Genomic DNA, 27,376 nt, shown 5'->3' on the forward strand with positions numbered 1-27,376 from the left:
GGGTGATGGAACCTGAGCTGACCGCGATCCTGAACCTCAACACTCAACTAACAGCAGCCGGGGAACGTTCCTGGGGGGACTCTAGACGTCTCGCGCCAGCCGGAGATCTAGCTACCCCTATCAGAAGAATCACAGACCTATCTTGCCTCCAGAGAAATATTCCCACAGAAATAGCAGCCCCCCACATATAATGACGGTGAAATGAGAGGAAGGCACAAACGTAGTTATGAAAACAGATTCAGCAAAATGAGGCCCGCTTAAGCTAGATAGCAGAGGATACAAAAGGTGAACTGCGCGGTCAGCTTAAAACCCTTCAAAATACCATCCTGAAATTACTTGAACTCATGTGCCAACTCATGGTACATGAGTGGTAATTTCAGCCCACTAGAGCAACCAGCAGCAGAGAATTACATATCTGCAAGCTGGACTAAAAACATGAAAGCAAACATGAAACAGGGAAATCCAGACTTAGCTTGTCTTGAAGGCCTAGGAGCAGGTAGCAAAGGTAACAGAGACACACTGATACATTGATAGCCGGCAAGGGAATGACAGGAAAGCCAGGTTAAATAGGAAACACCCAGCCTCTGATGGACAGGTGGAAACCAGAGACCGCAACCCACCAAAGTCACCCAGTACCAGTTGTAACCACCAGAGGGAGCCCAAAAACAGAATCCACAACAGGATCCGTACCGTCACTCGGATCCACCGCTGACTGACCTGAAGGGGGGTCCCGGAGGGAATCAACCGCCCTGACTAGAGAATCCATGGATCGTGTCAGCAAAGCTGCCCACTCAGGGAGACCAGGCTCCACAGGGTCGGCGGCGGCAACGGTGGCGGTATCGGCGGGAGCCGGCTGCACAGAGGCCGAGACACAATCTGCACACAAAGGACTAGTGTGAGCTCGGGGCAGTGCCGCATTGCAAGTGGCACATACAGTGAAAAACACTGTGTGCTTCTTGTTACCCTTTTTTGTCTCCCTGGATTGAGACATAGTGCCTTTTGAGACAGAGCGGGCAGTATATGCAGGGAACAGGTAAGCTTTCTTGAAGCAGCTTACCCACGGTCCTGTGTCTGTGTCCCCGGGGAGAGATTAGCCGTGGCGGCTCTCAGGAGCGCTGTGGATGCGTGGGCTCCGTGCAGGGAGAACAAAAAACATGTCCCCCGAGATCTGCAGTGCGCTTCTCGTCCCAGACGAGAGGCGCCGATATAGGGGGCGGAGTTACGTCAGTGGGAGGGATTTTTCCCCCTGCGGCCTACTCCGGCTGAAGAAGCCGGGGACTAAATTTTTGGGGCCTGAGGGCGAGGTGCGGCGGAGGCCGCGACGGAGCGTCGCCGAGACCGCCGACCGCGGCGCCTCTCCCCAGGGACCCGGACCGCATCGCTGCCGCACATGGGGAAGCAGGGAGGTAGTACTTACAGCCGCAGTGCTCCCCGGACCGCTCTGTCACAGAGCTGCAGGGCGCTTGTGTGAAGGTGTGCACTCAATCCATGCACCCTGAATGGGGATGGAGAGGCCCTGATGCATCCTCCTCTGCTGCAAGTGCACCCTGTTGGGGCTGCGGCACATCTTCTGTCATGCCCTGCTCTATTGCAGGGAAGGGGGGGGGGGGGGAATCGGGACCAAGGAGGAACCGTTGCCCCGGTACAAGCTTTTCGTGCCCCATACGTCGCAGGAGAGGGACGGGGAGGTATACTCGCCGTGCTCGCCTGTTGCTGATTCGGGGGAGAGTGGACCCTATAAAGAAGGGACCCGTCGCCCCCTTCACTCCGTTAGATAAAAAATAAAAATTTACGGAAAATTAAAAAATCAAAAATTAAAATAAAAAAGTTGGGGTCTGAAAAACAGACCCAAGTGCCTCCTACAGACACTAAGCAAGAACTGGTTGAAATTGTAACCAGCGAAGGGGTGTATACTGCAGAGGAGGAGTTAAATCTTTTTTATCTACTTATTGTCCTCCTAGTGGCAGCAGCATAACACCCATGGTCCTGTGTCCCCCAATGAGGCGTAGGAGAAATTGTGAATTTACTAGCAAAATAGTCTCAGAAATAAGAAAGACAAAAACCAACAGCTGCTCATGGTGGCAGATATCATTACGTTGCTAAGGAGAATGTGGCAATAATTTAAGGCTATGTTTTCAATCACATCAAATTGAAAAAGCATGATTGATTTCACATGTCGTGTTCAATTGAGATGACTTGTATTATATTGCTCGACACTTTTTCCAATGCAACTATGATCTGTGAATAAATCCTTAAACGGGGTTGTCCAGGTTTGTAGTGAAAGTCTGCACTCTTTACTTATAAATTCTCAAAACGTGCAGATCTCATACTGCCCGGATTCTCTGATGCCGGTGGAGAGCATGGGTGTTCATGTAACCGTAAATACACGATTTGCATACTTCTGGCACATTCCGATTAGACGTGTATGGTCTCACTGAATACGAGCGAACTGAGCAAAGCGGAGTACGTCAAGTCACCTCATCTATGCAAATCGCATACTTGTCATGTCACTGCCCGCTCTCACCACCGGCACTGGGAGAAACCTGAAAGCATTCGGTGCACTGTGAGAGTGACTGTAGACTTGCATTCCAAACATGGACAACCCCTTTAAACGGGCAAGAAAGCCTGATTCCAGGGATGCATCACTTACTGGGCTGCTTGGCGTAGTTTTCATAGAATAACTATTTTCTCTGATAGTTGGAAGGAGAAATCAAACATTTTTTGTGCCATTATTATCACCTTTATCTATGCATAATATGTTGTTTTTATCAGTCGTTTTTCCTTTGCCGTTTTCCATTATTTGTCTGTGTAATCTGTTTGTACTTTCCAACCCCATCCTATAGGGTTAAAATTAGTTGTAATTATCGAGTCTCTGTACAACTCACCTGTGTGGGGAATGGGGGAAGTATGCTGTGATACACACCGTGATTATGGCACTTTGCTGAAACGCGTCGGTTTTGTATACATGACATTTGAGCATAGAAATGTGCCATAATAAAACTATTATTTTGTGAGAACAGTCTACTGGGAACCCTACAGTTGCTACATATATTTTCTTGGCTTTAAAAGAATGAAATGCTTCTGTACTGAGGGAATCCACCAAACCACAAGGACACAACACATTTCATTAGGCAGCATACAGGTCATCATGGATCGAGAATAAGGCGTTACACTGTAACATTCATACATACCTTTCGTTTGATATTTTCTAAAAGCTCGGCCTTTCCCTTTTTAAAAAACTGATGTTGGAACTCAATTCCTGAGCCACCATCACATTTCAAAAGTCCACTCTCGAGACTCAACACTTTCTTGAAGCCATCTATAAAAACGAAAAATAAAGTTGTTACAAAAATGGGAACTATTTGTAGACAGCACATTCTCTGATCACTTGCTTCAGTGTTGGGATATCAATCGGTTCAGGTGTAGGTGCTTCCACCTGACCCATACAGGTGGAAAGGAGCAACAGCGCACATGCCTGACCTCGCTCCATTAATCACACTGAACGGATCAGTAGTACGCAGAGATGAATTAACCAGGTCGTTAAAAGTTTGGGGGTATGTACCTGACGGTTTGGTTCACCACAGATTTCAATGGGGTTTCGGTTCAAGTTTGGCTAAAGTTCGGTTGGGTACCAGAACCCAAACATTCACGGGTCGGCTCATCCCTACTCCAAACTAAAGCTGAAAGTCTAGTTTTACTTTACAGATGGACAGGGTCATCAGGAATTTTAAATATTTGGAATAGTGATCACACCATGCACATCAGTTATACGTCTCTACTTGGTGCAACTAAAACCACGAGTCTCCCTACCACACGCTCTGCCATCATGCAATACTGCATTTAAAGGGGTGTCTAGCCTTGTCACAAAAGTCTGCAGCCAATCTATATGCCTGCAGACTTGTGAAAGCTCGCATGCACGTGAACGGAGTGAGGCTGTGCAGGTCTAGTTGGAAGTGTGCACTTCGCATCCTTGCAGTTTCATGAACGTTTGGTCTCGCCACTGGAGAATCCTGACAGCACACTGAGGATACACAAGTCTGAGGGCAGAGGAACTGAAGAGTTTCGTGCCAAACCTGGAGAACCCCTTTATACTAACAGCCTCCATCTGCTACGCCGTGGATAGCTCACATGGAAGACTTGGGCATCGTTTAACTCCATCTGTGCAGTGTCCGATAAAAATTGATGGCTTCGGAATTAGTTCCCAATACCAGTTGACTGCATTATATATCTTATATTTACAAGGGCCATGCCAGTTAGATGGTTTTAGAGTTCATTATTCGTATATAGTCATTTTTCTAGGACTAGATTTTGATATCAGTGTTTTACTTTATTGTTTTTTGTCTTTTATAGGGGGTTTGTCATATTTTATACTCAATATATACCATATTTTTTATATACTTTAGAAAAATAATATCCATATTCTCCAGAGAGACGGCAATTCTTTCTTTCATCTGGAACTTTCTCTACCCAATCCCACCGGACCATGACACTCAACAAGACACAAACCAGTGGCGTGGAGCACCAGATTTTCTTTTCTAATACATGAAGGAAGACCAGAGTGCAAATGGAGCCAGAATCGTCAGCCACTGCTTTATTTCGTGTCCATGGGAGTGGTGGTCCCCAATGTTTGCGCCCTCTTCAGGCACACAGGGTTTTCCGATTGTTGGGAGGTCCCAGTGAGCATACATTTGTTGTTGGTGTGTGAAATACATTTACTTGACAACTGATAAAAGTCATAACTAGCCTATAACTTATTAGAACCAGGACGATGCTAATAAAAATACATAGTGGATGGTAAGATTATATGAACCTTGATCAAAAACATTGTGAATGCATATTAGATATTGTACTCCATTTTCTGCCTTAGACTCTGGTGGAGACCTTATACATACACATATTAAGCTGGCGGATGAAGCTGGACAGGTTGTTGTGCTTGAAGTACTTCGGCAGGATCTCTTTGGAGAACCTTTGCTCATCCAGGATACAAAAGTTCTGACCGTTCTGCAAAAGACAGAATTCAGACATTATAAGCAAACACCAAAGAAAAGTGGGAGAAATGGATTCTCATTAGCAGGATCACACAGCCAGACCCAGCAAAAAACACTGAGGAATGGTAGCGCTCCAAAACAGAAGTGTCTTATTTATTCACCCAGGGTTGTGACGATTCCCCTCAGAGTCTTTCAAGCAATATGTAAGTCACTGCTGTGTACGTGCAATTAGGGTTGTGGAGTCGTTAAGACAAACCTTCCACTCAATGTCTTAGACTCCCCAGCACTGGTCACTACTGAGCATGTGTATAAAGTGCAGCACAGATTCATCTCATCTATGACCCCACAGCACTGGTTACTACTGAGCATGTGCATAAAGTGCAGCACAGATTCATCTCATCTATGACCCCACAGCACTGGTCACTACTGAGGATGTGCATAAAGTGCAGCACAGATTCATCTCATCTATGACCCCACAGCACTGGTCACTACTGAGCATGTGTATAAAGTGCAGCACAGATTCATCTCATCTATGACCCCACAGCACTGGTCACTACTGAGGATGTGCATAAAGTGCAGCACAGATTCATCTCATCTACAACTCCAAAGCACTGGTCACTACTGAGGATGTGCATAAAGTGCAGCACAGATTCATCTCATCTATGACCCCACAGCACTGGTCACTACTGAGCATGTGTATAAAGTGCGGCACAGATTCATCTCATCTATGACCCCACAGCACTGGTCACTACTGAGGATGTGCATAAAGTGCAGCACAGATTCATCTCATCTACAACTCCAAAGCACTGGTCACTACTGAGGATGTGCATAAAGTGCAGCACAGATTCATCTCATCTATGACCCCACAGCACTGGTCACTACTGAGCATGTGCATAAAGTGCAGCACAGATTCATCTCATCTATGACTCCACAGAACCTGTCACTACTGAGCATGTGCATAAAGTGCAGCACAGATTCATCTCAGCTAAAAGCAGAGATCCTTAGATCTGGAACAGAACAGAGCGGGAAAGTATATAAAGTATAAACTTTCTGATTTGGACTGATACTATTATTCACTTAACTGCAGGAGGCATATTTCCCAGAAACATAGTGAATGTATACAGCACTAACTTATTCCACAGCGGTTTACAATTTAGAGGTTACGTCTACAGAGTGACACTTAACTGACCAATTCAAACAAGAGAAGGGAAGGGAGGACCCTGCTCACAAGAGCTTACAATCTATAGAAAAGGAGGGAAGAGACAAAAGGTAAGAAGTGCTTATAGTGTATGGCCCAGCCATAGGTGGAGTCACTGAAGCTGGCCCAATCGGTTCCCAGTCAATAACTATACAGAAAGAAATAAAAAGGTAACAACGAGTGTAAAAATAAAGGGTGAGAGTGAGAACAGCTAGGCTATAGGCGGGGTAGAAGGAAGAATGTCAGGGGGCTCCTGATCTGGCACACCCCAACAAGTTTGCCAACTTGGCAGATGATGGGGGTGGAACTGTTTCATCAGAAGAAGAATGGAACAAGCCATAAAACACCAAATTTTATTGATCTTATTGGAGCTCCCTTCTCTCATTGCCTACCCCCATGTCTCCTCCGTAGATTTTGACGTTTTTATTTTGTATTTAGTATGTTTTTAATTTGTTGCAATTCTTTAATAAAATTTGGTCTTTTATACTGTTGTCTGGTGGTTTATGGCTTACTCCATTCTTCTTCTGGTGATGTAAAGTTTATGGCAGTACTCCACTACTCTAACTTTGCCTCTTTAAACATGGAGAGAACAGCGCTGTAGGATTTGTTCTCAGCCCTGCTATGAAATCTGCACTATAAGAATATCTTTGTAGCCTAATGGGAAGAACTGTTGCAGCAAGACATGTCGTCTGACAGCCAGAAGAGAGTCCGCTCAAGTAAGGGGTGAAATAGGAGAGCAGGGCAGCCCAGAATGGTGCTGGTAGTGGGAGACTCCGTTATTAGGGGAACAGACAAACGGTGTGTTGTCTTCCTGGTGACTGGGTTTGGCACATCGCTGATAGGGTTGACATCAATAACTGGGAGGGGATGGTGAGGAACCAGCAGTTATCAGCACCATTGATAAAGTTAGAGGTAGGTGGAAGGTACTTAAAGATTATTTCAGGAAATTCAGCTGAAAGCATACAGCAAGAACCTCAATAGGTCATATTTTTGGAAATACTATCTGCATCACGTGCCACACCTGAGAGGAAGCAGGATATTAGGGAAGTAAGTAAGTGGCTCAGAACCTGGACGAGTAAGGAGAGTTTTGGCTACAGGCTCTATGCTAAGGATGGGATGCAACACAACGGGGAGGGTGCAGCTGTGCTGGGGAGAAAAATGGTGAGAAACTTGGAGAAGTGTTTAATCTAGGGACTGTGGGGGGGATGGGGGGCAATCACAGTACAGGAGAAGATAGTGACCTAGGCCTAAGTAATGAAATTGGCATGGGGAGAGGGGTTGGGACAGTTAATACACTAAGGAATAGAGGTACAAAATAATATATAAAGTGCATGTACACTAACCCCAAAAGCCTCTACAAGATGGAAGAAAATTAAGACATCATGAGGAAAATGGAGACATGGTGTCACAGGGTTACCGCAAAAGAGATGGGACAGAAGATCGTGCCATCTGGTTTCACGATTTCACTGATTAGAACTGCTTCACCATCCTATTAAACAGTGCACATTTTTCCCTTGCCGGCAGTGCAAGGGTTAATCAATTCAGTAGATCTCCTGGAGCTCCCCATCCTGGATTCCCTCAGCTGTTCTGTGTTGGCCACTCCCCTCTGCTATACATGCTCACCACTGGTCCTTGGGAATTGCCAGTGACAGATTACTGCCTGCCAGTGACAGATTACTGCCTGGTTAGGAGCTGGGGGTGAAGTTCAGCGTTTGTAGCTGGCGGCTGGAGAGTTGTTCACGAACATTCATCCTAATATATGTGAGGCTAATGAAAACGTGGAGTCACTATGGATAAAGAAAAAATTATGAAATACTGATAGGGGTTAGTTAAAAGTCTCCAAATATAATGGAAGTGGACGAAAATCTCAAAGCAAATGGATGAGGCAGCACAACAGAAAGAAGTCATTACCATGGGGGACTTCAACTACCCTGATATAAATTGGAGGTCACAATCCTGTAGGACCAGCAAAGGAAAGAAGTTTTTGACAACAATGTAAAACGATTACCTTTCACAACTGGTTCAGGACCCAACAAGAAGGGGGGCACTTCTAGATCTAATATTGACCAATAAACCAGGCAGAATATCAAATGTTTGTATATGGGGTCACGGTTTCCACAATTACTATGGCCAAGGAACGCTGTGAGTGACAGCTCAGGGGGCCGATGGGATCTGGAGTGTGCTGGACTATCAGTTATGTGAGTGACAGCCCTGCTGCTCAATCTGGTTCAGTCTGTGGGGGGTTCCTCAGGTGCCTCCCATCCCTAATCATCTGCAAGGTATTTACTTGCAGCCAGTCTGTGTCAGTTGTACATTTGCTGTGTCTGACTCTGATCTTGCTGATGACCCTGGATTTTGTTGTGACTACTCTTTTGGATTTCCCCTTCTGCTTGTGATGTACCATCCTGGCATTTGACCACAGACTGTTACCTGACCATGCTTTCCTCTGTACTACGACCCCTCCTGGTATCTGACCTCGGACCTCCTGACTACCCTGTCTCACGGTGTGCCAGTATTGACTCAGCGTCACAACGGTCATTAATAAACATAAAATTATAAGCGTTCATACATCCTGTAGGTAGAGGGACTACAAGAAGAGATGGGTGGATCCCTGGATGTTAGGGTCCGACGGATTCAGCCGAACAGTTAAAAAAAAAAAAAAAAAAAGGGTCGAGTTCGGGTACCGGAACAGTACCTGGACACCATTCACTTGAATGGGGGGCCCGAACATCCTGCGTTTGCCATGGTGTTATGCGCATAATAGCGCGCAGCAAACACTAAATAATTACCACCGGCCAGACAGCTGCAATGAGCCCGCACCTGTGATCGGTGGTAAAACATTTACCTCAGGTCACTGGCGTCAGCTGAGAACCACTGGTGAATAAGCTGCTGCGAGCGCAGCATCAGTGGACAGCGGTGACATCATCGAGGTTACCACAGGTCACTGAGGCCGAGTTCCCGGACGGACCCCTGAACTGTGGGGACCTCCGTGAGATCCCCGCTAGCACAGTGAGAAAGTTTCATGGCGCAGTGCTGAGCTCAGAGTTCACTGTAAGAAATTTCTCCAGATGAACAGTGGTTCTCAGCCTGGACGGTGACATCTTGGCATTGTCCAGGTTGAAAACTGTTTATTCCCATACATGGATTACGGTGTGGGACAGAAAGACGGACAGGTGAGCAATATTATTTTATTACAGGAGACAATGGATTCAATGGAATGGGCGTTAGGCGACTATGGTTTAATTTAGAATCATTAAAGGAGTCTGTGTCTTTATTTACCATATAACTATACGATTAGTAATGGATAAGTGTCTTATAGACACCTCTCCATTACTAAGCCGTTGGCTTGATGTCACCGGACAATACAAAGGTGACATCAACCCCAGAAATACGAACCCCACTTGCCACCACGACAGGGCAAATGGGAAGAGCCGGACAAAGCACCAGAATTGGCACATCTAATAGATGCGCCTTTTCTGGGTGGCTGCTATTTTTAGGCTGGGAGGATCCAATATCCATGGCCGCTTACCAGCCTGAGAATGTCAGCCCCCAGCTGCCTGCTTTAGCAAGGCTGGTTGTCAAAAATGAGGGGGACCCCACAACCAACCTTGCTAATGTGGACAGCTGGGGGTTGCAGCCCCAAGCTGTCATTTTGCTTGGCTGCTTATCAAAAAATAAAAGGGAACGCACATCGTTTTTTTTTAAATGTTTTCATTATTTAGAGACCAGGTGCTGGCAGATGAGTACTCCTATCAGACACCACCTGCTCTCGCTGTCATTAGCGGCAGCAGGCGTAGGCTGATGGGAGCAGTAGTAGGGGTGTACAGCCTGACACTACCGGTCCTACCTTCTGTCTCCTGATATAGGGGTGTACAGCCTGACATTACCGGTCCTACCTTCTTTTTCTCCTGATATAGGGGTGTACAGCCTGACACTACCGGTACTACCTTCTGTCTCCTGATATAGGGGTGTACAGCCTGACATTACTGGTCCTACCATCTGTCTCCTGATATAGGGGTGTACAGCCTGACATACTGGTCCTACCATCTGTCTCCTGATATAGGGGTGTACAGCCTGACACTACCGGTCCTACCTTCTGTCTCCTGATATAGGGGTGTACAGCCTGACATTACCGGTCCTACCATCTTTCTCCTGATATAGGGGTGTACAGCCTGACATACTGGTCCTACCATCTGTCTCCTGATATAGGGGTGTACAGCCTGACACTGCCGTTCCTACCTTCTGTCTCCTGATATAGGGGTGTACAGCCTGACACTACTGGTCCTACCTTCTGCCTCCTGATATAGGGGTGTACAACCTGACACTACCGTTCCTACCATCTGTCTCCTGATATAGGAGTGTACAGCCTGACATACTAGTCCTATCATCTGTCTCCTGATATAGGGGTGTACAGCCTGACACTACCATCTGTCTCCCGATATAGGGGTGTACAGCCTAACACTACTGGTCCTACCATCTGTCTCCTGATATAGGGGTGTACAGCCTGACACTACCGGTCCTACCTTCGGTCTCCTGATATAGGGGTGTACAGCCTGACACTACCGGTCCTACCTTCTGTCTCCTGATATAGGGGTGTACAGCCTGACATACCGGTCCTACCATCTGTCTCCTGATATAGGGGTGTACAGCCTGACATACTGGTCCTACCAACTGTCTCGTGATATAGGGGTGTACAAGCCTGACATTACTGGTCCTACCATCTGTCTCCTGATATAGGGGTGTACAAGCCTGACACTACTGGTCCTACCATCTGTCTCCTGATATAGGGGTGTACAGCCTGACATACTGGTCCTACCATCTGTCTCCTGATATAGGGGTGTACAGCCCGACACTACCGGTCCTACCTTCTGTCTCCTGATATAGGGGTGTACAGCCTGACATTACCGGTCCTACCATCTTTCTCCTGATATAGGGGTGTACAGCCTGACATACTGGTCCTACCATCTGTCTCCTGATATAGGGGTGTACAGCCTGACACTACCGGTCCTACCTTCTGTCTTCTGATATAGGGGTGTACAGCCTGACACTACCGGTCCTACCTTCTGTCTCCTGATATAGGGGTGTACAGCCTGACATACCGGTCCTACCATCTGTCTCCTGATATAGGGGTGTACAGCCTGACATACTGGTCCTACCAACTGTCTCGTGATATAGGGGTGTACAAGCCTGACATTACTGGTCCTACCATCTGTCTCCTGATATAGGGGTGTACAAGCCTGACACTACTGGTCCTACCATCTGTCTCCTGATATAGGGGTGTACAGCCTGACATACTGGTCCTACCATCTGTCTCCTGATATAGGGGTGTACAGCCCGACACTACCGGTCCTACCTTCTGTCTCCTGATATAGGGGTGTACAGCCTGACATTACCGGTCCTACCATCTTTCTCCTGATATAGGGGTGTACAGCCTGACATACTGGTCCTACCATCTGTCTCCTGATATAGGGGTGTACAGCCTGACACTACCGGTCCTACCTTCTGTCTTCTGATATAGGGGTGTACAGCCTGACATACTGGTCCTACCAACTGTCTCCTGATATAGGGGTGTACAGCCTGACACTACCGGTCCTACCTTCTGTCTTCTGATATAGGGGTGTACAGCCTGACATACTGGTCCTACCATCTGTCTCCTGATATAGGGGTGTACAGCCTGACACTACCGGTCCTACCTTCTGTCTTCTGATATAGGGGTGTACAGCCTGACATACCGGTCCTACCATCTGTCTCCTGATATAGGGGTGTACAGCCTGACATACTGGTCCTACCAACTGTCTCGTGATATAGGGGTGTACAAGCCTGACATTACTGGTCCTACCATCTGTCTCCTGATATAGGGGTGTACAAGCCTGACACTACTGGTCCTACCATCTGTCTCCTGATATAGGGGTGTACAGCCTGACATACTGGTCCTACCATCTGTCTCCTGATATAGGGGTGTACAGCCCGACACTACCGGTCCTACCTTCTGTCTCCTGATATAGGGGTGTACAGCCTGACATTACCGGTCCTACCATCTTTCTCCTGATATAGGGGTGTACAGCCTGACATACTGGTCCTACCATCTGTCTCCTGATATAGGGGTGTACAGCCCGACACTACCGGTCCTACCTTCTGTCTCCTGATATAGGGGTGTACAGCCTGACATTACCGGTCCTACCATCTTTCTCCTGATATAGGGGTGTACAGCCTGACATACTGGTCCTACCATCTGTCTCCTGATATAGGGGTGTACAGCCCGACACTACCGGTCCTACCTTCTGTCTCCTGATATAGGGGTGTACAGCCTGACATTACCGGTCCTACCATCTTTCTCCTGATATAGGGGTGTACAGCCTGACATACTGGTCCTACCATCTGTCTCCTGATATAGGGGTGTACAGCCTGACACTACCGGTCCTACCTTCTGTCTTCTGATATAGGGGTGTACAGCCTGACACTACCGGTCCTACCTTCTGTCTCCTGATATAGGGGTGTACAGCCTGACATACCGGTCCTACCATCTGTCTCCTGATATAGGGGTGTACAGCCTGACATACTGGTCCTACCAACTGTCTCGTGATATAGGGGTGTACAAGCCTGACATTACTGGTCCTACCATCTGTCTCCTGATATAGGGGTGTACAAGCCTGACACTACTGGTCCTACCATCTGTCTCCTGATATAGAGGTGTACAGCCTGACATACTGGTCCTACCATCTGTCTCCTGATATAGGGGTGTACAGCCCGACACTACCGGTCCTACCTTCTGTCTCCTGATATAGGGGTGTACAGCCTGACATTACCGGTCCTACCATCTTTCTCCTGATATAGGGGTGTACAGCCTGACATACTGGTCCTACCACCTGTCTCCTGATATAGGGGTGTACAGCCTGACATTACCGGTCCTACCTTCTGTCTCCTGATATAGGGGTGTACAGCCTGACATACTGGTCCTACCACCTGTCTCCTGATATAGGGGTGTACAGCCTGACACTACCGGTCCTACCTTCTGTCTCCTGATATAGGGGTGTACAGCCTGACATTACCGGTCCTACCATCTTTCTCCTGATATAGGGGTGTACAGCCTGACATACTGGTCCTACCATCTGTCTCCTGATATAGGGGTGTACAGCCTGACACTGCCGTTCCTACCTTCTGTCTCCTGATATAGGGGTGTACAGCCTGACACTACTGGTCCTACCATCTTTCTCCTGATATAGGGGTGTACAGCCTGACATACTGGTCCTACCTTCTGCCTCCTGATATAGGGGTGTACAGCCTGACATACTAGTCCTATCATCTGTCTCCTGATATAGGGGTGTACAGCCTGACACTACCATCTGTCTCCCGATATAGGGGTGTACAGCCTAACACTACTGGTCCTACCATCTGTCTCCTGATATAGGGGTGTACAGCCTGACATTACCGGTCCTACCATCTGTCTCCTGATATAGGGGTGTACAGCCTGACATACTGGTCCTACCATCTGTCTCCTGATATAGGGGTGTACAGCCTGACACTACTGGTCCTACCTTCTGCCTCCTGATATAGGGGTGTACAGCCTGACATACTAGTCCTATCATCTGTCTCCTGATATAGGGGTGTACAGCCTGACACTACCATCTGTCTCCCGATATAGGGGTGTACAGCCTAACACTACTGGCCCTACCATCTGTCTCCTGATATAGGGGTGTACAGCCTGACATACTGGTCCTACCATCTGTCTCCGGATATAGGGGTGTACAGCCTGACACTACTGGTCCTACCTTCTGCCTCCTGATATAGGGGTGTACAGCCTGACATACTAGTCCTATCATCTGTCTCCTGATATAGGGGTGTACAGCCTGACACTACCATCTGTCTCCCGATATAGGGGTGTACAGCCTAACACTACTGGTCCTACCATCTGTCTCCTGATATAGGGGTGTACAGCCTGACATTACCGGTCCTACCATCTGTCTCCTGATATAGGGGTGTACAGCCTGACATACTGGTCCTACCATCTGTCTCCTGATATAGGGGTGTACAGCCTGACACTACCGGTCCTACCTTCTGTCTCCTGATATAGGGGTGTACAGCCTGACATACTGGTCCTACCATCTGTCTCCTGATATAGGGGTGTACAGCCTGACATACTGGTCCTACCATCTGTCTCCTGATATAGGGGTGTACAGCCTGACATACTGGTCCTACCAACTGTCTCATGATATAGGGGTGTACAAGCCTGACACTACCTGTCCTACCTTCTGTCTCCTGATATAGGGGTGTACAGCCTGACACTACCATCTGTCTCCTGATATAGGGGTGTACAGCCTGACATACTGGTCCTACCAACTGTCTCATGATATAGGGGTGTACAAGCCTGACACTACCTGTCCTACCTTCTGTCTCCTGATATAGGGGTGTACAGCCTGACACTACCATCTGTCTCCTGATATAGGGGTGTACAGCCTGACATACTGGTCCTACCAACTGTCTCATGATATAGGGGTGTACAAGCCTGACACTACCTGTCCTACCTTCTGTCTCCTGATATAGGGGTGTACAGCCTGACACTACCATCTGTCTCCTGATATAGGGGTGTACAGCCTAACACTACTGGTCCTACCATCTGTCTCCTGATATAGGGGTGTACAGCCTGACATACTGGTCCTACCAACTGTCTCATGATATAGGGGTGTACAAGCCTGACACTACCTGTCCTACCTTCTGTCTCCTGATATAGGGGTGTACAGCCTGACACTACCATCTGTCTCCTGATATAGGGGTGTACAGCCTAACACTACTGGTCCTACCATCTGTCTCCTGATATAGGGGTGTACAGCCTAACACTACTGGTCCTACCATCTGCCTCCTGATATAGGGGTGTACAGCCTGACACTACCGGTCCTACCATCTGCCTCCTGATATAGGGGTGTACAGCCTGACACTACCAGTCATACCATCTGCCTCCTGATATAGGGGTGTACAGCCTGACATACCGGTCCTACCATCTGCCTCCTGACATAAGGGTGTATAGAAGACTGCTGCCCGGGAGAGCACACTGGACCCTTCAGCCCGTGACCTGAGGAGTGATTACCGAGCTCCATGTGATGACATCACTGTTTCTCGGCTCTTCCAGCAGCGCCCACAGCTTCATGAGGAAGGCAGACACTGTCGGAGATCCGACAGACGCGCTGGGCTCCTTCATCCCGTCACCCGAGCGGACGGACACACCACTACCCAGCAGGACGGGGATAGCAACGACGCAGGGACGACGCTAGCGCTTCCGGTATGAATGTGTCCCGCCCACATACTGAGCCAGAGGCGCTCATTGGGTCAGACTGGTAGACCTTTAGGCCCCGCCCCTTTCAGTGACGTCGGTGAGCGCTGCTGGCAGTGAGGATTGTGGGAGCTGTGGCGTTCGACGGTGTGGGGAGTGTGCGGCTCCTACAAGTGGGGGAGGGGCTGACGGCAGGGTAGTGTGTGGGCGTGTCCTCAGGAGAGGGCGTCACTAATAATAGCCCCGCAGTGCACGGTCTCCGGCAATGGGACTGTCTGTTCTGGGAACCGATGCGGCAAATTTTAAGCCACGCCTCTGACCACACCCATTCATAATTAGTCACACCCATATCCACGTCCCAAACACACCCATTTAGCACTGCTGAGCACACTGTTTTATATACAATAATTATAAACAAAAATATGGCCACACAGTGCTCCATACTGTACAATGGCCCCACATGATGCTCCATACTGTATAATGACCCCACATGATGCCCCATACTGTACAATGGCCCCACATGATGCTCCATACTGTATAATGACTGCACGTGATGCTCCATACTGTACAATGGCCACACATGATGCTCCATACTGTATAATGACCGCACATGATGCTCCATACTGTATAATGACCGCACATGATGCTCCATACAGTATAATGACCGCACATGATGCTCCATACAGTATAATGACCGCACATGATGCTCCATACTGTATAATGACCGCACATGATGCTCCATACTGTATAATGACCGCACATGATGCTCCATACAGTATAATGACCGCACATGATGCTCCATACTGTATAATGACCGCACATGATGCTCCATACTGTATAATGGCCGCACATGATGCTCCATACTGTATAATGACTGCACATGATGCTCCATACTGTATAATGACCGCACATGATGCTCCATACAGTATAATGACCGCACATGATGCTCCATACTGTATAATGACCGCACATGATGCTCCATACTGTATAATGGCCACACATGATGCTCCATACTGTATAATGGCCACACATGATGCTCCATACTGTATAATGGCCACACATGATGCTCCATACAGTATAATGACCGCACATGATGCTCCATACTGTATATTGGCCCCACATGATGCTCCATGCTGTATAATGGCCGCACATGATGCTCCATACTGTATAATGGCCACACATGATGCTCCATACTGTATAATGACTGCACATGATGCTCCATACTGTATAATGGCCGCACATGATGCTCCATACTGTATAATGGCCACACATGATGCTCCATACTGTATAATGACCGCACATGATGCTCCATACTGTATAATGGCCACACAGTGCTCCATACCGTATAATGGCCACACATGATGCTCCATACTGTACAATGGCCACACATGATGCTCCATACTGTATATTGGCCGCACATGATGCTCCATACTGTATATTGGCCGCACATGATGCTCCATACTGTATAATGGGCACACATGATGCTCCATACTGTCTAATGACTGCACATGATACTGCATACTGTATAATGACCGCACATAATGCTCCATACTGTATAATGACCGCACATGATGCTGCATACTGTATAATGACCGCACATGATGCTCCATACTGTATATTGGCTGCACATGATGCTCCATACTGTATATTGGCCGCACATGATGCTCCATACTGTATAATGGGCACACATGATGCTCCATACTGTCTAATGACTGCACATGATACTGCATACTGTATAATGACCGCACATGATGCTCCATACTGTATAATGACCGCACATGATGCTCCATACTGTATAATGACCGCACATGATGCTGCATACTGTATAATGACCGCACATGATGCTCCATACTGTATCTTGGCCCCACATGATGCTCCATACTGTATAATGACCGCACATGATACTCCATACTGTATAATGGCCCCACATGATGCTCCATACTGTATAATGACCACACATGATGCTCCATACTGTAGAATGGGCACACATGATGCTCCATACTGTCTAATGACCGCACATGATGCTGCATACTGTATAATGACTGCACATGATGCTCCATACTGTATAATGACCGCACATGATGCTCCATACTGTATAATGACCGCACATGATGCTCCATACTGTATAATGACCGCACATGATGCTGCATACTGTATAATGACCGCACATGATGCTCCATGCTGTATAATGGCCGCACATGATGCTCCATACTGTATAATGGCCACACATGATGCTCCATACTGTATAATGACTGCACATGATGCTCCATACTGTATAATGGCCGCACATGATGCTCCATACTGTATATTGGCTGCACATGATGCTCCATACTGTATAATGACCGCACATGATGCTCCATACTGTATAATTGTACACATGATGCTCCATACTGTATACTGGCTGCACATGATGCTCCATACTGTATATTGGCGGTACATGATGCTCCATACTGTATAATGACCGCACATGATGCTCCATACTGTATATTGGCCCCACATGATGCTCCATACTGTATAATGACCGCACATGATACTCCATACTGTATAATGACCACACATGATGCTCCATACTGTATAATGGCTGCACATGATGCTCCATACTGTATACTGGCTGCACATGATGCTCCATACTGTATATTGGCGGTACATGATGCTCCATACTGTATAATGGCCGCACATGATGCTCCATACTGTATATTGGCTGCACATGATGCTCCATACTGTATAATGACCGCACATGATGCTCCATACTGTATAATTGTACACATGATGCTCCATACTGTATACTGGCTGCACATGATGCTCCATACTGTATATTGGCGGTACATGATGCTCCATACTGTATAATGACCGCACATGATGCTCCATACTGTCTAATGACCGCACATGATGCTGCATACTGTATAATGACCGCACATGATGCTCCATACTGTATAATGACCGCACATGATGCTCCATACTGTATAATGACCGCACATGATGCTGCATACTGTATAATGACCGCACATGATGCTCCATGCTGTATAATGGCCGCACATGATGCTCCATACTGTATAATGGCCACACATGATGCTCCATACTGTATAATGGCCGCACATGATGCTCCATACTGTATAATGGCCGCACATGATGCTCCATACTGTATAATGGCCGCACATGTTGCTCCATACTGTATAATGACCGCACATGATGCTGCATACTGTATAATGACCGCACATGATGCTCCATACTGTATAATGACCGCACATGATGCTCCATACTGTATAATGACCGCACATGATGCTCCATACGGTATAATGACCGCACATGATGCTCCATACTGTATAATGACCGCACATGATGCTCCATACTGTATAATGACCGCACATGATGCTCCATACTGTATAATGACCGCACATGATGCTCCATACTGTATAATGGCCGCACATGATGCTCCATACTGTATAATGGCCGCACATGATGCTCCATACTGTATAATGACCGCACATGATGCTCCATACTGTATATTGGCCCCACATGATGCTCCATACTGTATAATGACCGCACATGATACTCCATATTGTATAATGACCACACATGATGCTCCATACTGTATAATGGCCACACATGATGCTCCATACTGTATATTGGCCGCACATGATGCTCCATACTGTATAATGACCGCACATGATGCTCCATACTGTATAATGACCGCACATGATGCTCCATACTGTATAATGACCACACATGATGCTCCATACTGTATAATGGCCACACATGATGCTCCATACTGTATATTGGCCGCACATGATGCTCCATACTGTATAATGACCGCACATGATGCTCCATACTGTATAATGACCGCACATGATGCTCCATACTGTATAATGACCGCACATGATGCTCCATACTGTATAATGACTGCACATGATGCTCCATACTGTATAATGGCCGCACATGATGCTCCATACTGTATATTGGCTGCACATGATGCTCCATACTGTATAATGACCGCACATGATGCTCCATACTGTATAATTGTACACATGATGCTCCATACTGTATACTGGCTGCACATGATGCTCCATACTGTATATTGGCGGTACATGATGCTCCATACTGTATAATGACCGCACATGATGCTCCATACTGTATAATGACCGCACATGATGCTCCATACTGTATAATGGCCCCACATGATGCTCCATACTGTATAATGGCCACACATGATACTCCATACTGTATAATGACCGCACATGATGCTCTATACTGTATAATGGCCCCACATGATGCTCCATACTGTATAATGGCCACACATGATACTCCATACTGTATAATGACCACACATGATGCTCCATACTGTATAATGACCGCACATGATGCTCCATACTGTATAATGACCGCACATGATGCTCCATGCTGTATAATGGCCGCACATGATACTTCGTACCATATAATGGCCACACATAGCTACTCCTACACACGCGGCTGCGGTCCGTACACTTTGCACACACGGCTCCGCTCCGTACACACGCGCTCCGCTCCATACACCTCGTACACATTCAGCTCCGCTCCATACACCTCGCACACACACGGCTCTGCTCCATACACCTCGCACACACGGGGCTCTGCTCCATACACCTCGCACACACACGGCTCTGCTCCATACACCTCGCACACACACACGGCTCCGCTCCATACACCTCGCACACACACGGCTCCGCTCCATACACTTCGTACACACACGGCTCTGCTACATCCACCTCGTACACACATTGCTCCGCTCCATACACCTCGCACACACATACAGCTCTGCTCCATACACCTCGTACACACACGGCTCTGCTCCATACACCTCACACACACACGGCTCCGCTCCATACTCCTCGCACAAACACGGCTCCGCTCCATACACCTCGCACACACGGTTCTGCTAAATCCACCTCGTACACACATTGCTCCGCTCCATACACCTCGCACACACACACGGCTCCGCTCCATACACCTCGTACACACACGGCTCTGCTCCATACACCTCGTACACACACGGCTCTGCTCCTTACACCTCGTACACACACGGCTCTGCTACATCCACCTCGTACACACATTGCTCCACTCCATACACCTCGTACACACACGGCTCCGCTCCTTACACCTCGCACACACACACGGCTCCGCTCCATACACCTCGTACACACACGGCTCCGCTCCATACACCTCGTACACACACGGCTCCGCTCCATACACCTCACACACACGGCTCAGCTCCATACACCTCGCACACACACGGCTTCGCTCCATACACCTCGCACACACACGGCTCTGCTAAATCCACCTCGTACACACATTGCTCCGCTCCATACACCTTGCACACACACACACGGCTCCTCTCCATACACCTCGTACACACACGGCTCCGCTCCTTACACCTCGCACACACACACGGCTCCGCTCCATACACCTCGTACACACACGGCTCCGCTCCATACACCTCGTACACACACGGCTCCGCTCCATACACCTCGCACACACACGGCTCCGCTCCATACACCTCGCACACACACGGCTCCGCTCCATACACCTCGCACACACGGCTCTGCTAAATCCACCTCGTACACACATTGCTCCGCTCCATACACCTCGCACACACACACGACTCCTCTCCATACACCTCGTACACACACGGCTCCGCTCCATACACCTCGCACACACACGGCTTCGCTCCATACACTTCGCACACACACACGGCTCTGCTACATCCACACTGTACACCTGACCCCACACAAGGCATCATCGACTACTCACTGATCTGCATCTGTCGCTCTGCAATAACACAGCAGTGAGCACTGAGCAGCCGTGGCAAACAGAGGGAGGCTGTGAGTGTGTCCATCCCTCCCTGCTCAGCCCCACCCATTCCACGCACGATTACTAGCCAGGCATTATTAGTTCCAGTCCACTGGTCTGCTGCTTACATTGCCGCCGGCACCCAGGCTGTGTTCGGCTGTTACGTACCTCAAACTAGAAGTGTCCCCTCTCTCTCCCTCTCTGAACAGTGACGCTGGGAGACTCAGGAACATACGGAAGGGGAAGGGGCGTGGCCTAACAAAAGGGGGTGTGACGGCAGTTTCTCCTGCTGTCTCCGGGATGAGAGCGTCCTGCGCTGGACAGCAGGGCAAAGCATCAAATCCGGGACAGTCCCGCACAATGAGGGACGGTTGGGAGCTATGCTACTTTGTCCTGTTGAGGGCAGAGCAAAGTACTGCAGTGTCAGGCGCTGGGCCTCTCTGGCCTTCCCGGCACCTGCACACTGCAGTACTTTGCTCTGCCCTCAACAGGACAAAGAAGTACGCCTGCGCCGGAGCGTGAATACAAGAAGAAGCTGTCATAGTAAGAAGATGGGAGGCCCCGAACCGCGACGCCCATCATACTGGGACCGCCCCCCCAGATGAGTATAATCTAACCTCTTTTTCTCATCTTTCAGGTTACATCGGGGGCTTCTCTACAGCATTCCAGAATGCTACAGATAAGCCCCTGATGCTGGTGGCCACAGCTTATAGGCAAAAAATGGGGTGACAGATTCCCTTTACGGCCTCTGTTGCTTTTCTGAAGAAGAAGCGGGTGAGAGGGTTTCAGTGGCCAAGTGTCTCCTGCTCTGAACTCATTTCAAAACCTGAGGGAAAATCTGAAGAAACGAGTTTGAGCATCAGTCTCGATCCAGCATTCAGGCTCTAAAAGATAACAGCTGCAAAATGTCGCCAACTTGTTCAGCCCAATTTTTGGGATGCAGAATGAGCAAACACCAACAATTCTGGAATTGTTTTTTTTTCATGCTGTTCTACCTGTGGTACAATTGATAAGGCCCCTTTATTTTTCGGGTCAGTACGATTACAGCGATACCTCATTTATATTGTGTTTTTGTGTTTTGACTCATTTGCACAATAAAAACTATTTAAAAAAAAAAAATTATTATTTTCCATCACTTTATTCTGAGATCTGTAACTTTTTTTATTTTTCGGCTGATGGAGCTGTATGGCAGGTTGTTTTTTGCAGGACAAGATGATGTTTTCAGCGATACCATTTTCATTTACTTTCCTCTTTTTTATTGCATTTTATTCCACTTTTTGTTCAGAGGTATGATGAACAAAGCATCTTTTTTTGCCTCGCTTTTTTTTTCCACGGTGTTCACTGAAGGAGTTAACTGATGAGACGGTTTTATAGGTTAGGTCATTCCGGACGCAGAGATACCAAATATGTGAACTTTTTTATGTAAAAATATTTCTGGATACAATACATTTTTATACATTTTTATTATTATTTTGTGATTTTTTTTTTAAATATATGTTTACAATTTTTAACTTTTTTTTACTAAGTTCTGCTATGGGACTTTCACTTTCTGCAGTCCGATCGCAGCTCTAATGCATTGCAATGCGTTAGTGCAGCGCCCCAGAGTCCTGGTCGTTGCAGTACTGATGCTCCGCCGCTAAGGGGGGCTATGGTACGTCTGATGGCATTGAAGGAGTTCATCTGACCAGGTATCACAGACACCAATACATTTCACAGTCTGGCCTCCAGGGGGAGCTAAGGGTTCTATTTATTAGGCCACTCCTCACAATCTGGTAAAACTGGGGGTTAGGCAGGAAGTTAGAAAGAAAGCTGACTGGGTTGGAACCAGGCAACACCTTGTGGCAGAGGGTGTTGTAGGGGAAGATCCGGAGGGGTCCCTGTCAGGGGTGGGATCCTGACAGAGGCCTAGCAACCAGAGAGAACGTTACGGGACCGCGCCTGCACTTCATAGCGGCGGTACCCCAAGAAAGGACAAGAAGCGAGGTATATTGTGCTGAGTGAGAAACGAGATCAACGCAACAAGGAGAATACCAGTAGGAGTCGTGCTGTAAGACGAGGCAACATCCTATTGAGGCACATAACCGGTGGCCGGAACGCCGAGGAAGTATAGAGCTCCAAGCCAAACTTCAAACCTACGGCAGGACAGTCAGTTACAGGCGGGCTGTCTCACCCAGACCCAGGAAGACACAGGGGGGTAACAACAGGAGTGGGGCGACGCTGGAGTCCCGGAAGAGCTCCGAGCCTCCCCGTCATACGGGTGCGTCCTAACCGTAAGATCAGGGGGACGTAGAGGGAGAACATCAGAATCGAGTTGTGAGGGAACGCGAGAAACAGACACAACAGTTGTGGGGACTATCCCGTAAGCACAGCAGGGGAGGACCACAACACACAAGCGCAGGAAGGTAGGCACAGATTTCCACCTGCAAAGGGAACTCTGGAGGTGCCATCGGACCGGCCAGACTTGCGCAGCCCGGTTAACCGTATTCCGGACTGAGGACTCAGAAGCCTTCAGTAAAGAGGTAAAGAGACTGCAACCTGGTGTCCTCGTTATTGACCGCGACCGGCACTACACCGCACCATAACATCAGCACCATACCACCACCTATCATTGTGCGCCCCTCAGCAGGGCCACGGACCGGGTCTAGCCACCGTGACAACCCCAGAGCAGAGACTCAGAGGCCCGGTACCGGGTACCCCTCGGCCCTGCGGCAGTGGGGGCGCTACAACTTGGCGTCACGAACAGGATCTACTTAAGCCTGAAGAATCAGGTCATGTGTGCCTTGGAACTGTGATTTATTATACTTGGACTGTGACTTATTGCAAAGACTGTGCATTGCCATTTGCCGCCAAAAGTTCCCGCCAAGAACCGCCGTCATTACAGCGCTAAGGAGAGCGCAGGGGAAGAAGAGGGGCGTGAAGTGGGCGTAAACAAGCTGAAGAGCGCGAAAGACAATGGCCGCCCAGTCTAAGTATTTCTGTCCCTTGAGGACGTGTCCGTCAGCAGCCGAGATCCGCCTCCTAATCCTTAATGGAGGGCGGAGGCAAAGAAAGCGAAACCGCCCACGAAGGAGAGAGCGGGAAAAGGACCAGGAAGAAGTGAGCGACATGGAGGACGCCATGGCGAGCTGCCCGGAACCGGAGCGTGGGGTCGGAGCAGAGGACTCCCCCAGCTACCCGGAGGGACACCATGACCAGGCCTCCACCGCTGATACTGACTTTCTGCCGGCCGGAGTGGATGAGCTCAGCTACCAACTCCTGCGGACGCAGCTGAGCCCTGAGGCCGGGTGGAAGAAGACCATCATCGGGAGCCTCGCCAGACGTCTGTCGGCAGCCTCGTCTGGTCCGAAGCAAGAAGGAAGTTACAGCGCTCCAAAGCCAGAAAGCCAGGCCCTGCCGGAAAGCGAGATGCTGCGAGCAGAGATGACAACGTCGCAGCACAAGGCCCCGCAACCAGCGTTCCAGGCCCCAGCGGAGACAGAGCAGACCGGCACCGGAGGGACCGCATCTGAAGCAGGTATGAAGAACGACCCTGCCCCGCCAGCAGAGGACCTGCTGATAGGCCCCGTCGCGGCACCCCCTCTCCCTGGGACCTATAGACTCCGGCGCCTTACACCCTGGGATCGGGCCACGGGTATGGAGCACTTCTTAAAGGCCCCGATCTCGCCGATCACCTTGCCGAGCAAGGTCTATGCGGAGCTACGGCCGCCAGAGCGAGAGTAAACCTCGATGCCATGGATATGTAAATAGTTAACTGCTTGTTTCCCTGCTTTTTGCTGCTTTAAACCCGGTCAGGGTAACTCTTAAAGGGATCCCTTTGTTTACCCGGGATCCCTTCTTCTGTTTTTTGTGTTTGTTTCCTGTTTTATCATTGTTGAAAGAACTGCTGGATCATGAACACTGCATGATTACAAACTCCTTGTAAATAGTTTGCACCTTCTTAAAGGTGCTCTCTACTGGTTTTATAAAAGAAAGGACTCTTTGTGAAGATACTGATCTTGAAAACATTACCGGAGTCCTTATTGCGAACAGACTTGCAGCTTGAGAAGTTGCACTACCTCATAGAGACTTGGTCCCCTCTTAAAGGGGATGTTCATTGATAGTACTTAGAGGATGATGATGCTCTAAAAGAAAAAGTAATAATGCTGATATGTGAAAGTTAAATGTAGCTAACTAGTTGATTGTAAGAAATGTTTAATGATGTTGATAGAAGAACGAGGACAGGAAGTGAACCCGTACGGGGTTAGTTAGTGAGTCCTCCTAGGAGCCATACAGAGATGGCTCAGTGATCTTGAACTGAAAGAAAAATGATATGTTCTATACTGTGTATAGTAGTGGAAGGACAGTAGGCCCGGGCGGAAAGGGGTGGTCCTGTAACAGAAAGGAGAGGCAGTAGGTCTGGAGCAGTTAGGACAGGCGGTCCTGCAGATTTGAAGAAGGAGAATGCATAAAAGTTGAGTAGCCTTATAATGTCTTATAAGAAGGTCTTTAGTGGATTCAGCGAGTACGTCCTTAAAGGCAAAGTTAAATTATTGTTCAAAGATTTGCACTTAGTAGAATACCCGGTTGGGTAAAAGGAAGTTATTTATAGTAAGTTATTTAAAGTATTTAACCATGTTTGTAACGTTCAAGTGTCCTCACCTCCCGTAAAGGGAAGCTCTGTTAAAAAGTTTACTTGTACTTGCATTTTCAAAATTGTATGTCTTTTTGCTGACATGTATTGTTGTTTTCTTCCCAGTCCAGGAGTACTGGATTTAACCGGGGGGGAGTGCAGCGCCCCAGAGTCCTGGTCGTTGCAGTACTGATGCTCCGCCGCTAAGGGGGGCTATGGTACGTCTGATGGCATTGAAGGAGTTCATCTGACCAGGTATCACAGACACCAATACATTTCACAGTCTGGCCTCCAGGGGGAGCTAAGGGTTCTATTTATTAGGCCACTCCTCACAATCTGGTAAAACTGGGGGTTAGGCAGGAAGTTAGAAAGAAAGCTGACTGGGTTGGAACCAGGCAACACCTTGTGGCAGAGGGTGTTGTAGGGGAAGATTCGGAGGGGTCCCTGTCAGGGGTGGGATCCTGACAGAGGCCTAGCAACCAGAGAGAACGTCACGGGACCGCGCCTGCACTTCATAGCGGCGGTACCCCAAGAAAGGACAAGAAGCGAGGTATATTGTGCTGAGTGAGAAACGAGATCAACGCAACAAGGAGAATACCAGTAGGAGTCGTGCTGTAAGATGAGGCAACATCCTATTGAGGCGCATAACCGGTGGCCGGAACGCCGAGGAAGTATAGAGCTCCAAGCCAAACTTCAAACCTACGGCAGGACAGTCAGTTACAGGCGGGCTGTCTCACCCAGACCCAGGAAGACACAGGGGGGTAACAACAGGAGTGGGGCGACGCTGGAGTCCCGGAAGAGCTCCGAGCCTCCCCGTCATACGGGTGCGTCCTAACCGTAAGATCAGGGGGACGTAGAGGGAGAACATCAGAATCGAGTTGTGAAGGGACGCGAGAAACAGACACAACAGTTGTGGGGACTATCCCGTAAGCACAGCAGGGGAGGACCACAACACACAAGCGCAGGAAGGTAGGCACAGATTGCCACCTGCAAAGGGAACTCTGGAGGTGCCATCGGACTGGCCAGACTTGCGCAGCCCGGTTAACCGTATTCCGGACTGAGGACTCAGAAGCCTTCAGTAAAGAGGTAAAGAGACTGCAACCTGGTGTCCTCGTTATTGACCGCGACCGGCACTACACCGCACCATAACATCAGCACCATACCACCACCTATCATTGTGCGCCCCTCAGCAGGGCCACGGACCGGGTCTAGCCACCGTGACAACCCCAGAGCAGAGACTCAGAGGCCCGGTACCGGGTACCCCTCGACCCTGCGGCAGTGGGGGCGCTACATTAGCATTAGAGCTGCCAGCCCTGCAGACACAAGTTAGATTATGCTGTGCCCATGATCGAACTAATTTTCTAGTTACTGGTGTCTCAGATATCGTCATGACGACATTGGGTCACTATGGCAATGATTGGGCCCCCGTGATGACGTCGAAGGGGATCCCTCCCCCTGCATGCGTGCTAAATGCTGCGATTGCTAGAGATCAC

The 27,376-nt window shown here is 48.5% G+C and overlaps 1 protein-coding gene across 1 annotated transcript in view; it reads right to left on the bottom strand.

Annotated features, from left to right (window-relative positions):
• Window positions 1–15,487, bottom strand: part of LOC143805479 (heat shock factor protein 3-like) — a 63,647-nt gene extending 48,160 nt beyond the window's left edge. Inside the window, exons 1-3 of the mRNA XM_077284899.1 lie at window positions 15,269–15,487; window positions 4,893–5,001; window positions 3,192–3,319 (exon numbers count right to left, since the gene is read on the bottom strand). Coding sequence (XP_077141014.1) covers window positions 3,192–3,319; window positions 4,893–5,001; window positions 15,269–15,379 — 348 coding nt within the window. The 5' untranslated portion in view covers window positions 15,380–15,487. The remainder of the gene's footprint in view (window positions 1–3,191; window positions 3,320–4,892; window positions 5,002–15,268) is intronic.
• Between the last annotated feature and the right edge of the window lie 11,889 nt (window positions 15,488–27,376).

This window comes from Ranitomeya variabilis, chromosome 2, assembly GCF_051348905.1.
Source record: "Ranitomeya variabilis isolate aRanVar5 chromosome 2, aRanVar5.hap1, whole genome shotgun sequence".
In the NCBI taxonomy this organism is placed as follows: domain Eukaryota; kingdom Metazoa; phylum Chordata; class Amphibia; order Anura; family Dendrobatidae; genus Ranitomeya; species Ranitomeya variabilis.